Raw genomic sequence first — 13,513 nt, 5'->3', positions numbered from 1 at the left:
ATAAAGGAATTCCTAGTCTATAGGGATTGACAATTAATATAGTTGACTGGAGAGATATAAACAGTATATACATCAATTAGCTATAAATCAGGGATGCTGTCTAACATTAGGGCTCTTATAAGCCATAAGCTGATTCTTACTAGCAGCATCTTGACTCAGACTAGTCTCCTCAAGCACATCTTTCCCTTTTGCATTTAGAGAATGAACATCCATAGCAGCAGCAGGCCTCACAGACCCTTCACTCATACCTCCAATTTTAACACCTTTAGCAGTCTCCTTGAAAGTTTTCCCGTCTCTTATGCCAGCTTTAGCTTTCCCTTCGTAATTTTATTTGACGGCATCTTGAAATCTTAGGAATCTGACGGTAACGATAGACATACCAATTTTGTATAGTTCATGGGAAATTAGATATTATACACACCTGTATATAACAAGCGCATAATGCAATGTAATAGCAAATCAAAATTGAATATCGATTTTCTTAATTTCATCATATAAAAAAAGGCATTCTTTTCTACCAACTGAAGCTATGGACCAACCCCCCCCCCCCCCCCCTTTTTTTTTTTTTTTTGTTAATTTGCATTTCGGATTCAGCTTGCTAAATTACAAGTTCATAAAGTAACAAAACATATAAAGAAAAGAAGTGCCATGGAGCCATGAACAACGAATTGGAAAGATAAATTAACATTAACTTACTCAACAAGTCTCACTCAGTTTTCCAAGCATAAAGAAAATGGCAAAACCCTCTGGTTGATGATGAGCTCCCTTTTGGTGAGTTATATTGGCTGGGGCTGCCACTGCTGTAGTCTCCATCTAGCCTGCATGGCTTGAAGATAAAAAAGCCATGGCTTGTGCCTAAGCTACTAAACAACCAATCATGCACATCCCAGAAAATTTCAACTGGGACATCGTTCAGCATCACAGTTTCATTCCCTCTAAACCTCCAATACAAGTTCATAATCCGAATGGCCACCGTCCCATCTATGCTAATCCACATTTCAGGCTCATCAGGCCCGGATAATGATGTCTCAATGACAATGTCATGTTCTTTTTTCCCTTCCTCCAACATGGCTTTGGTGCAGAACAATCTTTTCCCACTCAAATTTTCCTTCTTGTACATCAACTTGGCCTCTTCTGATGATGCTCTTGATCTGGTCCTCTTATAAGCATCTTCCATTAAATCCCCTAGCAGTAAGACCACCTCTTGTTTGGACACCAGCGCGACATAATAATCTGAGCATGGCTCCGGGGTGCTGGAGAATTTTGCCTGTCGAAAATCCCAGTAGACATCTACTCGTCTTCCATCTACCTCAAAGGATTTGAGACCTTTCTTGCCCCAAAATTGACAAGAGTTTAAGTCAATCTTGCAAGTGCAGCACTGATTATTTTGACATGGCTTTTCCATTGTGATGCAGAGGGAATGGCTGGTGTGGTTTTTGCACCATGTTGCTGTGACATTGCAGTACAATTCTGCTAGTTTGGCTTGATAGACAAAGGTGATGGCGCTTTGTGGAGCTGCTTTATCTGTTTCCTGTTCCTGGCACACTTTCTCGGCAGATGGTGATTTTGGGATTGAAAAGGGTGCGGCTTCAACAAGTTCATGAGACATTTGTCACAGTGAAAAGAGAGGCCTCATTATCTACCTTGTCCAAATCACATAAGCATGCACCATAATCTCTTGGAGATATTAGGCTGCAGGCATGAGATCAACAAAAAGACTTACATGCTATCTCGGATCCAAAATTCGATGGAACGAACAAAATATGTAATACGAAGTCAATATTTCAAATTCTGGAGACAACAGCAAACTACGGTTTGGAGCTCTTGGGAGAGCTGATCTTCATAGTTGCTTTGAGGAAGAACGTCATTGCTGAAGCTGTCAATGAGGTGTCTGGATTAACAGAATGTCATTCTTTCTATTCTATTTTGCTATATATAGTGTCTGTTCTTAACTTCCAGGCTGGTTGCATGGCTATTTATTGGCACTAGAAGAATCACCTTCTTTTTCTTCTTTGCTAATTTTAGTAGCTATTATCTGTCAGCAAAATATTCATATTCATCTAGAGTTTGTACCAAAAGAACATTCATCCAAAGAAAGAGAAAAACTACTGCACAAAGGTCTACTTAAAAAGGTTCACCTCTGGGTTTTTTCTGACATGTACAAAAAAGAAAACACTAATTCTCCATCATCATTTTAAATCCAACATCACAAAGGTACCCAAATTTTCTTTTTCCTCTCTTAAACTTATTAAATTTAGATGATGTGTAGATATGCAATTCAAACGAGATATGATATTTGTAATTGCTAAAATTTGCTTCCAATATCAGGAAAAACTCGAGCGCTATATGTAACTTTGTGTTTTTGATTTACAAAAAGAGTGATCCCAAAAATACATAGGTAATTAATTTAAAATCGAATTACAGAGCTCATTGTCTGGTATAAGAGAATAGAATAGGTTTACAGACATCACCTCCAGTAAAATCCTCTGAGTCCAGATACAATTGTATGCATCCTGGAACTCCAACATAAATAGCAACTATACAAAAGATACATTGAAACTCCTCAAGGTAGTATTAAAAATTTCCCACGAGGTGTAGACCGGCTTCTTCTAAATTCAGGCATGGACATGTTACTGCCTTCTTTTTGATACCGTGTTCCACCATTTGGAAGCTTGTTTTCAGTTTTCCCAGCCAATAAGGGTTCTGCTGCTTGCACTACGCCTCTGCATGTAAAAGGAATGAGCATTAAAAGAAAAAAATATGAAAGAAAGGCCATTCCATTTACACTTAAAACACAGGTTTAAAAAAGTGTGTGATCAAAGTATCCAATACTTGGACACTCAAGGGGAAAGTTGATAATCGTACCGTGGTTCAAGGTTTATATAGTTCCTTGGCAAGTTGTGCCTAAGCTTTTTCACCATCAAAGAATTATGCATGGGTGAACCAATGGGGATATGCTCATTTTCTGGCTCAGAGAAGTCACTCTTTCGAGCTTCTTCCACCTTTTCACCAGCATCCAAGTCAGAAAACATTGTTGTCACTGCATCAGACTTTTGAATTCTAGCTGGTATTCGGTTCTGCTTGGCCTTAGCCTTGCTCTCGTTCTTGATTTTTCTAATACCGCCTTGTCTTACATTAAGAGCTTGCTTAAACTGCTCATCTTCTTGTTCTGGACAAACTTTCTTGAAGTTGGCCTTCTGGAAGCTGTTTAATGCATCAGATATATCCTCATGATTTGGTGGTTCTTGTGAAAACCTCAAGTTGATGTCAGTTGATGGGATCACTGGCATAGTCACAAGTGATTTGTTGACAGGTACTCTGGCTGGAAATGGTTGTTTCGCAATTGGTTGGTTTTCGGTTGTCTCAGCCTTAACTCTGCTTTTAATGAAGGCCCCTCTATCAGTAGATATTGATCTCCTGACTGGAGGGGATGGTGATCTGGGCTTTCCAGAGATCACCAATCTTTCTTCACCTAGTAATGGCATCTTCAGTGTAATATCTTTCTCAGCGAATGCTGAGGGAAACCTCGACCTCCTCTGCTTGCCCGAAGAACAACTTCTTGCCTACCAAATTTGGGCATAAAAGAGATGAATTTTTATCATCTGCTATCTTTCTATTGACATGTTACATTTACATCTGTTTGCATTAGCTAACCTCCCAAGTCTAATGGTACCATTACTTCTCAAGAAAAATATAGTTTCACGTTTCAACTAAATTTCATTTTCATGATGTAATGCACATGTGCATTTCTCCTTTTTTCTCAATCAATTAGCTTTTATATGAACTAAAGATTTTATACTTCAATATGCTATCAAATACAGATTAGAGTGAAAAGATATTGTTTTAAAAATTACCTCAGAAATCTTAGTATCGTCCAAGGGTCGCTGACAGGATTCAGGCCTTGAAATGTTGTTAATACCATTTCTTGGAAGACGAAAAGGTGAAACGGCTCTTGGCTTTTGGGAGTCTATGGTGTTTCGTGAACCACCTTTGACTTGCTCTAGCTCAGCTTCCTTTCTCTCCAATGCCAGTTTAAGATTTGATATCTACACAGATGCAAATTTGGTTTTAAGCACTATAATAAATAGTAGTTGAAACTTGAAGGGAGAACAGCAGAAAAGAGAGATAAACCTCTTCTTTAAGTTCCCGGATTTCACCCGTTTCTTTATTCGATCTAGCTGCCCCAAGTTCTATGGAGGCAACCCTCTCAGCAAACTTGAGTGTACTGATTGTCTCCCCAAGAGCATTGAGTTCAGGATTTATATGTACAAACATCATTGTTTTGGCAGCTCCACCTACGCATACACGAAACTTATATTCAATAAATATATTATATACATAAACTTAGAAATATTAAGAATATGTTTAACTTCACCTAAAGAATCTTGCAAGACTTGAGTAAGTTTGCTATTTCTGTAAGGAACATGTGTGCTCTTTTGTGCAAGAGCAGAGATGACATCTCCAAGTGCAGAAAGTGATCTATTTATATGCTGGGCTTCTTTTAGTCTCTCACCAACGGCCTCAGACTTATCAACCCTCTCACTCCCAGCCAAATCCACAAGATGGAGACAGCCCCTTAGAATAGATCCTGTAGCCAACTCCTTTCCATATATATGAACTGTTAAAACACTGCAGAAGATATAGCCAATCCAAAAATACACTAATTAGAAAGAATTTATAATAGAAAAATGCCACTTACACCTCCCTTTCAGAAAAATGAAGCTTAAACCTCAAGAAAAGATATAAAAAAAACTTCTACCTATGAGACCGGCTGCTCCTCTCATTTAGAGCTGTAGCACCAACAGCGCGATTCTTTTGGCCGATTTTCATCAACTCAAGAACATCTTGAGTACAGGTCACTGGAACCAAACTTGCATCAGGTACATTTAGGCCATTCAATTGAGACTTGTTTCTTATATCTAACGTACAAGTAGTTAAGGAAACAAAGTAGCAGGTCAGTATATAACTTAAGGATTTGTAACACCTGAGTTCAGACTCAAATTGGAGAAACAATATAGAAATAGAAAGGATATCTTCTGTTAGAGCCATCACTGACTAAAAGGTCTCTCACTTGTTCGTTGTATATTTCTATCATCTGTACTGCAACTTCATATCTTACTATGTCAACCCTGGCCTTCGACATTTGAAATAAGTCCCGCAGGGCTCTATAGTTCACACCCCATGTCTCTTCAGTTGTCAAATCAGGGCCACTCTGTATAAGGGAAACAATTAATTTAGATTCTGCAAGAAAGAACGCTCACATCCATTTTCACAACTAAAATAGGCTGGATTACCATTGTATATGTTTTCCCCGAACCAGTCTGCCCATATGCGAATATGCATGCATTATAACCGTCTAAAACAGACCTGACCAGTGGCTGAGTGTCAGCATATATATGCTCTGCACGGAACATCAAAGAGATATCATGAATAATTTCTTAGGCAAGCAACATTCACACATACACACTATAAAAAGAATGTTACATTCTCATTCATGGCTGATCTTACAACCTACACATTTGTGTCTTTCCAAGACAATAGTAGTAGCGCAGTTGCATATCTTCATTTTATTTCAAACAACATTTACTCAGCTCAAAATCATTTTAAGAGAGATGTTTGAACTTCGATTACTTGAATTTGAGCTATGTCAAATTTTAAAAAATGAAAAATTCCAATTGAACTCTGGGTTACAATAGGATACCTTGTGTGACATTTGTTCTGAACACTTTGTTAAATGTAAATACCCTTCTTGCATCTTTGCCCTGTTTAAGGGGGTTGACAATCATAATAGTTCCATTTTCTCCAATATAATCAACAGTGGACTGGCTATTTGATTGCCATGGTAAGAAGGGCCTGACTCTGCAATATACTCTAATTGATCCTGCAAGAAAGCAAATTCTTTAAGTAAGCTCCATGTCCTAGAACACTAGACAAGTCATTAGGTTATGATAAGGTGGACACCTTTGAGATCTTGGACTTGATTGTAGAGAGCTCGGTTCTCTTCTATAACTTTTTGGTAGGAAGAGGATGCCACTTCAAGGCTTTTAATATGATGCTCTGAGACCGAAAAGAAAGTAAAGTGTAAGAATCTTTACAAGTACTGCTCAAGGCAGATAAAATCTTTAGAATATTACCAAGCCTTCTAAGCTGCCCCTCCCAGTTTGAATGAACTTGTTTGACTTCAAATCTCGTCTCTTGGAAAGATGACTTTAGCTCCTACAGATATCAAAAACGGACAAAAAAAGTACAGGATGGTAAGATATCCATGATATGAAAAGAGGAAATTAATTTCTTGCATTCTGCCAAAAAAGAGAGGGGGAAGAAAACCTATGTGCAGGAAATAGAACATTGCGTACTGACCTCCAGCTGTTTCTGTTGAATGTCAATTAGTTCTTCATGAACTGATGAGTGACTCTTATTATGCTGAGCAGCCTCACCTCTACCACCACAAATACAGAATTTGGATAGGTCATTTGACACCAAACCGCTTCTTTGGCCAAGATATTGTGAAATAGCTTCTATAAATTCAGATTTTGATAGAACACCAATATCTCCTCTCAGTAGTTTCTTTAGAAAAAGGCCAAGCTGCAGAAAGTTGTAAAAAAGAGATCTTAGATTATTTCCACACGGTGATGATGATCCTGCTTAAGCCAAAAAACTGATCCCATGGATTTACTTCAACACAATCCTAGTAACAAGAAACACTGCAGGACGAAGATTTTTTACATACCTGAGTGCCTTGAGAAACAAGCAGTGCTGAGAAATCCTTGACTACCTTACTGAGCAAAGTATCTATTACCTATACATTTTTGCCACTAAACTAAATCAGAATTCATAAGACAATAGAACCTTTCATCAGCAAGTATAAAAGAATTATACATTTTTCATGTGTTCTATAATTTATGAACATAGAATCATACTGACAGTAAGGATCTTACCTACCGTTGCATTAAAGGGCAACTCTTCAATCCCATTAGTCTCTCGAAGGTAAGCTTGTATAAGTCCAAGTCCAAAACGATCGAAAAGGAAAGCCAGAGCATTGGCAGCTCTGGATTCTTCAGTTGAGACCTCACTAGAAAGATGAAGAAATTCCAATAGTTGCTCAAACTGAGATGACTCAGATTCATCTATCGACTCGTCAGCGCTTTCACTACCTAAGGAGGATAGTGACCCTTTTGGGAAGGATGTGATCCTCACAGTCCCTCCGTACCTCCAAACTCCAATTCCACCTGCTTGCTTCCATTCATAATATCCTTTGAGACAGAGAATGCAGTCTACAACTTTACTCGACGAGCCTCCCTGCAAATCAAAATCTCTCAAAATCCAGAAGGGGACAATAGCAGCAAACATATAAAAGGTACTACAAATGCAGGACAGATGGAACCACACACAAACCTTAACAAGCATGTTTTATAAAAGTAGGTTTATTTTCATACTGGATTCAAATGCAGTAACAACAACTAACATGCATGTTTTATAGCAAATGTGTGCAAAATTTGACAGATAATCCAACCCTCTTCCAATTTTTTCAAAATAAAAAAGTCAAACCTTTTCCAGATCAGAAGCTTCAAATGTCAAGAGCTTCATGTCATTAACAGCCTCCAGGAAATTCCTCATGTTCTCAAAATACTGAATTGCAGACTGTGCTGCCCCCTCTGTTGACTGAACCGCAATAACGGGATTTTCCACCACCTATTTAGATTAGAACCCAGAAAATTTGTAGCACATTCTTTGTTATCAAAACAACTTGGAATTTTCACAAAACAAAAAACTGGGAATTCATGTGCACGAAATGAATGATATGACTCTAATATTTTGAATATATTGTAACCTTGAGAACGGCACCGGGATTGACTTTATTGAGGACATTGCAGAGAATAAGACCGTTGCGGAGTGCAAGGCGGAACTCTTCTTCAGAGGGTTCTTTGGACAGTGTTTCTGAGGCGCCATAGTCCATCTTCCGCAGCCATTCTGCTGCTTGGTATCTCCTTGAAGCTTAAATAACACAATCACCATTATCAATACACACACTCACACCATTATCAATACACACCAACTTTATTTAGTGAAATTTGGGTTTAAACTTCATATGAGGATGGCAATCTCATTTTCCAAAAACTAACATGCCCGTTTTTTTTCTTGACATTTTTAGCTATAGCATTTCATCACGACAAGAACTTTCATGCAAGGAGATGTCATTGTTGTGATAGCATTCCAAGTCAATCACGCACTGTCATATAAAAGAGTTAAAAGGCACGACCTTGTGTGATTGGCTTAGAATACTGCATCTGAGTTTATAACTCTACATCAAGTGGTGGACTTAAATAAATTCATCAGGAGTCATCTCAGTCATTTCTTGAAATTCAAACTTCAAAAGTTTAAACAAGTTGGCACTATAGCTATCAGTGCACCAGTGGTTGCACTGCATAATTCCACCACCAAAAATAGTGATGATGGCACCTTAACCGTCACAATCAAGGATCAAAGAGTAATTATGCAAATTTAATCTAATTCAAAACCCTTCTTTCGGCGAATTAATATGATGAATATTGCTGTGTGGAAACACAAATATTAGATTTTAGATGGGTTATTTTGGACCCACCCTTTATTGGTAGGTCCAAATCATCATAACTGATCGATTACCACACCCCATTAGCATACTGCGCAACATTATGACGTGCTACATAACTTTTTCATTTAATTATTTATTTTTTTCCAACTAAAATCATTATCTAGAAAATACTTTATATTTGTTCGAAGAGGTCTACAAATCTTTTATTTAAAAAGTAAATTATTGTTTTATATGAATATGTGTATTATGTTATCACATGTAGGGCTGACACCATATTCACCGTTGGATCTTCATCTAACATTATTTTATTATCTAAGCTCCCCTCCATGAGCCAAAGTATCCAAAGATTCCAAATCACACTTTCCCCAAAACATGTATGAATTAAGACAAATTTTCTTTTTATTCAAAGACAAAAAAAAAAAAATTAAGACAATTAAGGCAAATTTAAAACCAGAAAATGCCATCTCCTGGAAATAAATATTCAGAAATAAAATCTTGGAAGAAGAGTCTACTGGTTTTTTTTTTAAATTTAAAAATATATTTTTTGGGTTAGCATGAAAATTTTTAAAAAAACTAATGCAAAGACTTCCCATAGTAGTTGTACCTGCTTCTTCAGCTTTTCTTTGAGCCAACTCATAGTCATTGATAAACTCCTCAGCGTTTGCAAATGGAGCTTCATTGTTAGAGACCAACGCCTTGAGCCCTCTCATGTTCTTGCAAGGTGATGAGCTGAAGATTGAATTATTTGAGTTGCTTTCTTGTGGCATTTTGAGGCCTCCAAGAACCAATGCTACTTATTATTCTTTATTCTGCTGTGTTGATTCTCTTAAACAAATACAACTGCAGATTAATAAATAAATAAAACAAATTATTTAACACAGAATCATATCAGCTCAAGTTGGTAATTAAGAGAACTTAAAATCTTGCAAAAACAGTTGAAGGAAGAAGTGAAACAATGCAAACAAACATTTGATCATGATTTGAGTGATTGCATTGTATTTGTGAGGCTCTTACCTTTAAAGGGTCTTGAGAACTCTGAAAACTGAACCAGCCCAAGAGATCAAAAATGGTGTTTTTGAGTTGGAGCTGATGAAAATTGAGCTCAGCTTGTAGTGAACTTTAAGATCTGATCTGAGCAAGAAATTAATGGAAGGTGGAAGCTCAAGCTTCTCGTGTGTGCTTGTCAAGTGAGCATTCAAACTTCAGTAGAAAGCTCATTGAATGCTCTCTCTCTCCTATGTGAGAGGAAGAGAAAGTGAGAGAGGCCAGTTGAAGTGAAATATTAAAAGACACTGAAATTGAAACGTTGTTGTCTCATGGGATTGAGGTGGCTTAGCTTAGCTTAGCCTTACCCCCCTGAAAAAAAATAGGAAAACAAAGTCAAAGTTGATTGAGTTTGACTTGGATCTTGTCCCTCCACGTGGCAGGGGTGAACCCAAATGAGGGGCTATGGGGTAGTCTCCTGCTGGGCCCTTTGATCTTTGGACTGAACGGCAGGATCTGCCCAAAATGATGGGCACTTAGACTATATGCTTTTATGAAAGCATTGTTCGTTGTCGACCTTGGACTATAATAATGTAATGTGGCATGGCTAGGCCTCTCCATATGCTTCATGTTCATGGTGTTGGCCAAATACACGGCCGTCTTTTGTTTTGGATATGATACGGTCGCTATCTAGCTAGTGTAGTGATGCCAATTATCTTGATCATTCAGTTTGTTGGTTGATTAATCTTGATCTTGCCCTAATCTAGTTGACTTATCGATTTTAGCGCCTCTCTCATTACTCTTTTTTTGGTCTGAAAGCAAAATAGAATAGGGCAATTACATAAACTAAGCTCAATAAGGTGTTATTTGAGAGATTTAGGCATGTCTCGTTTTTTGGTAAAATCATATCATTATTCATCAATTTCTACTTAAAAGTCCGATCTATATTAGCAATTTGACAACACAACATACTTTGTTACTAAATTGGCAGCATACTCATGTCATATTTTTAATTAATATTTATTCAGTAAGATTTAATCAATTTTAATTTGAGTATAATGTCAGTAAGTAACACAATGTTTGTTTCCTTCACACTCAAGATGAATCTTGATTAAATGACCCATTTGTCCTGATGACTGTGGTTGGTTGGTTTCAATCAGGAAAAGTAAAAGTATGCTGCTTTCAATGAATTTCTTTGAGCTGGTGGTGGCTGGGTCACATTCCTCATGGAATAAAGGCAAAATGAATGAAAGTATACGTTAGGTTTTTTGAAATGAACGAGAGGGAGGCAAAGTCCAATTAGGTCCACTTTCGAACGTTGGATCCCCCACTTTCAAATGATTGCAGAGGCAAAGCTTTTCAAGTCTTTTTTACATTTTGTACCCCATTTCATGGACCACTTCAGTGGAAGGTTTCTCTCTTTATCAAATTATGGGCTTAGATAATTACATTACTTTACTAATTACTTTTGTTTTTGGATTAGTTAAAGTTATATTATGTGGTGGGGAGAAGGCTTCTCTTCTAAGCATGTACCCTCTGGTCAAATTTGTTACAGTTAAGGACAAAGAAAAGAATTTATCCTTGCTAAATCAACTCTGCGATAAAACGGTACCCATTAATTAATCTTGTAATATTGAGATCACGTAATTTGTGTGAATAAAAAGGTTACAACAACCTGATATACATATGTAAGTTTTTTTTTCCCTATTTACGATATGAGTATTAGTAGCTCTTTCTTCTTAAAGGTAGCTAGCTCATCCAAAATGTTTTACTTTTTAAGATGAAGATATTGAGATGGTAATGCATCACCCTAATTATGAGTTCTATATGGACTAAGTTATTAACACTAGAACTATATAAACCTTGACTTTTTAGCCTATGGATATTATAGAAACACATGCTTTGATCTTCCTGTTCTTTTGACGAAAAGATTATGTTATCTTGCATGAGAGAAAATCATTAATTGGGTCCCCAAGCCATTATGTCACGCATGCTACTTCTTTTATGTGAAAACAGTATGAACAATCTATTGAGGAAACAAACACAAAAGAAAACTCCATTCCTTACAAACTTATAAGAAACCAACTGCACGCCTGCCTGCTGAGAAGACCTTCTATATGAAGTCACTATATAATTCCTACAACATACTAATCACAACCAGAAGTTTCCACTGTCGTCCTTTTTCTTCGTGTCCATTAATGGCTTCTTTTTATTTTGGATGGGGTTTGGCATGAGGGGGAGAAGGCCTTAAAACTCGAGCATGTATATATGGGCAGTGGTTTAGGTGAAGCAAGTGTTCCTCTCTCCCTTTTTGGGCTCTAAAATCTGGGCTCAATCATTTTTTGGCACTGAAAATTCTGCGATCTCCTTAGAAATGTGCCATGCCATGCAATGTGCAACCTAAAAAGGGATTCTAGCTAGCTTGGGTTTGCATGCAACATTCTAATTTCTTAGATGGTTGTACTCAAATTCAAGTAATAAATTCGATTACAACTCAAATGTTTCGGTTGTGACAAGTTACAAGTGATAAGGCTAAACTTAAAAGAAGGAAAAAACGAAGATGATTTAACATGCCACATGATATTTGACAAAAAAATAAAGAAAATAAAATAAAATCAAAGCCATTAGCAATGATATTCAAGCTTTGCTTTAGCATTAGTCAGGTACGTACGTAAAATTTGTTGAAAAACATCATGTCGGCAAAGTGAATGTTAACCCTTAAAACTATTAATAGTATCTTGCGAATGCCAATCAGCATAAATTATGTTGACACTCGGAGCTCGGTGAGCCCATCCACCCAATAAAAACACGACAAGTGGGTTTTCGTACGACGCACCAATGGAGACTAGAAAACCAATCTCTCGGCCTCGACCTCCGAGCCACCCCAGGAAGAATGAAAGGGTATAAACTATCCACGTCGATGACAAGACCCCTCCTGACCACGAACCTGTTGTACCCAGGGACGGACCCAGGATTTCAAATTAGGATGGGCTAAATTTACCTTACGTACAAGCCATGAAAGGAGGAACATAATCAATGAAATCGACGTATATAGATTTCCAATTTTTTTAAAAAAAACACAAAACCTATATTAATTAACCAAAACATAAACTCACACTAACCAACAAAAGGAATAAACTCATACTAATTAAACAATTACTAATGTAGAAGCTATTTTTTTCTTTCCAAAAATGTAGAAATTATTAGGATTAAGGGTTTATGGCGTAAAACATGAATGATTATAATTAAAAATATATTGGAATTTTAAGGGACTATAAGGGGCTGACCTACTTTCATTTGTATATTTTTAATTACAAAACCTGTACAATCAAATGTTTTGGCCAAGCCAAAAAAAAAAAAAATTACATATAATTTTTTTAAATAAAAATTGTAAATCCCTAATTGATACTTCATAAACTCTAGAAAGTCCCAAATTTCAACATCAACAAATTAAGACAATAAAAGAAGATTAATAATTGAAGATTAATTTGGTTTGATTTAATTAAGCATTGAAGGGCGTGTAACAGGAGAGATGATTGGCCCTTTCTTCAATTTGTTTTTTCTCTGCGTGCATTAGCTAAGGGTTTGTGGGGTTTGCATGGGTGGGCTGGGAGTGTTACTATAGGCTAGAACAAATCAAGACACCTGGGCTATAGCCCAGGTTAGCCTGGGAATGGATCCGTCCCTGGTTGTACCTCGTAAAGCGTGTCCCATGTATGTCCCTTTGGAAACTATTGAGCAGCCGTCTCTCAGGATGGGACTACCACCGTATGGGCAAAAGGGCTATTTTCTGCCCAAACCCGCCCCTAGTAGAAATGTAAGATAACCATCATGAGCTAAAGACATGGACAAATCCCGACCACTCGTCGTCTGCCTAATCTGATGTTACATAAACAGCTCGGCACCGAACCGAGGTGGGCGGCTTGTGCACTAAATCCATGTCTTGTTCACCCTATA

The 13,513-nt window shown here is 37.3% G+C and overlaps 2 protein-coding genes across 2 annotated transcripts; both read right to left on the bottom strand.

The window, feature by feature from the left end:
- Nucleotides 1-706: 706 nt before the first annotated feature.
- LOC110760181 (kinesin-like protein (DUF868)) lies at nt 707-1,798 on the bottom strand. The gene has a single exon (XM_021962404.2). The coding sequence runs from the start codon at nt 1,607-1,609 to the stop codon at nt 707-709; it is 903 nt and encodes a 300-aa protein (XP_021818096.1). The 5' UTR covers nt 1,610-1,798.
- Nucleotides 1,799-2,320: 522 nt separating this feature from the next.
- On the bottom strand, nt 2,321-9,907 carry KP1 (kinesin-like protein 1). Its single transcript, XM_021962403.2, has 18 exons — nt 9,587-9,907; nt 9,177-9,412; nt 7,832-7,995; nt 7,549-7,692; nt 6,943-7,299; nt 6,731-6,799; nt 6,361-6,585; nt 6,135-6,216; nt 5,962-6,057; nt 5,702-5,881; nt 5,295-5,401; nt 5,034-5,212; nt 4,760-4,924; nt 4,376-4,629; nt 4,132-4,295; nt 3,855-4,046; nt 2,866-3,563; nt 2,321-2,723 (listed from the first exon to the last, which is right to left on the bottom strand). The coding sequence occupies exons 2-18, from the start codon at nt 9,337-9,339 to the stop codon at nt 2,564-2,566; spliced, it is 3,399 nt and encodes a 1,132-aa protein (XP_021818095.2). The 5' UTR covers nt 9,340-9,412; nt 9,587-9,907; the 3' UTR covers nt 2,321-2,563.
- Nucleotides 9,908-13,513: the final 3,606 nt, after the last annotated feature.

The sequence above is a fragment of the Prunus avium genome, chromosome 6 (assembly GCF_965620075.1).
Source record: "Prunus avium chromosome 6, drPruAviu1.hap1.1, whole genome shotgun sequence".
Classification (NCBI taxonomy): Eukaryota; Viridiplantae; Streptophyta; class Magnoliopsida; order Rosales; family Rosaceae; genus Prunus; species Prunus avium.
Note: the sequence above shows the minus strand (reverse complement) of the source record. Positions and strands in the feature narration are given on the sequence as shown.

Coding starts and splice junctions, on each gene's coding strand:
- LOC110760181 (XM_021962404.2), bottom strand. CDS start 1,609: ATGTCTCATGAACTTGTTGAAGCCGCACCCTTTTCAATCCCAAAATCA.
- KP1 (XM_021962403.2), bottom strand. CDS start 9,339: ATGCCACAAGAAAGCAACTCAAATAATTCAATCTTCAGCTCATCACCT. Junction 7,300..7,548: donor AAGCTTCTGATCTGGAAAAG/GTTTGACTTTTT, acceptor TTTGATTTGCAG/GGAGGCTCGTCGAGTAAAGT. Junction 3,564..3,854: donor ACGATACTAAGATTTCTGAG/GTAATTTTTAAA, acceptor CAAATTTGGTAG/GCAAGAAGTTGTTCTTCGGG.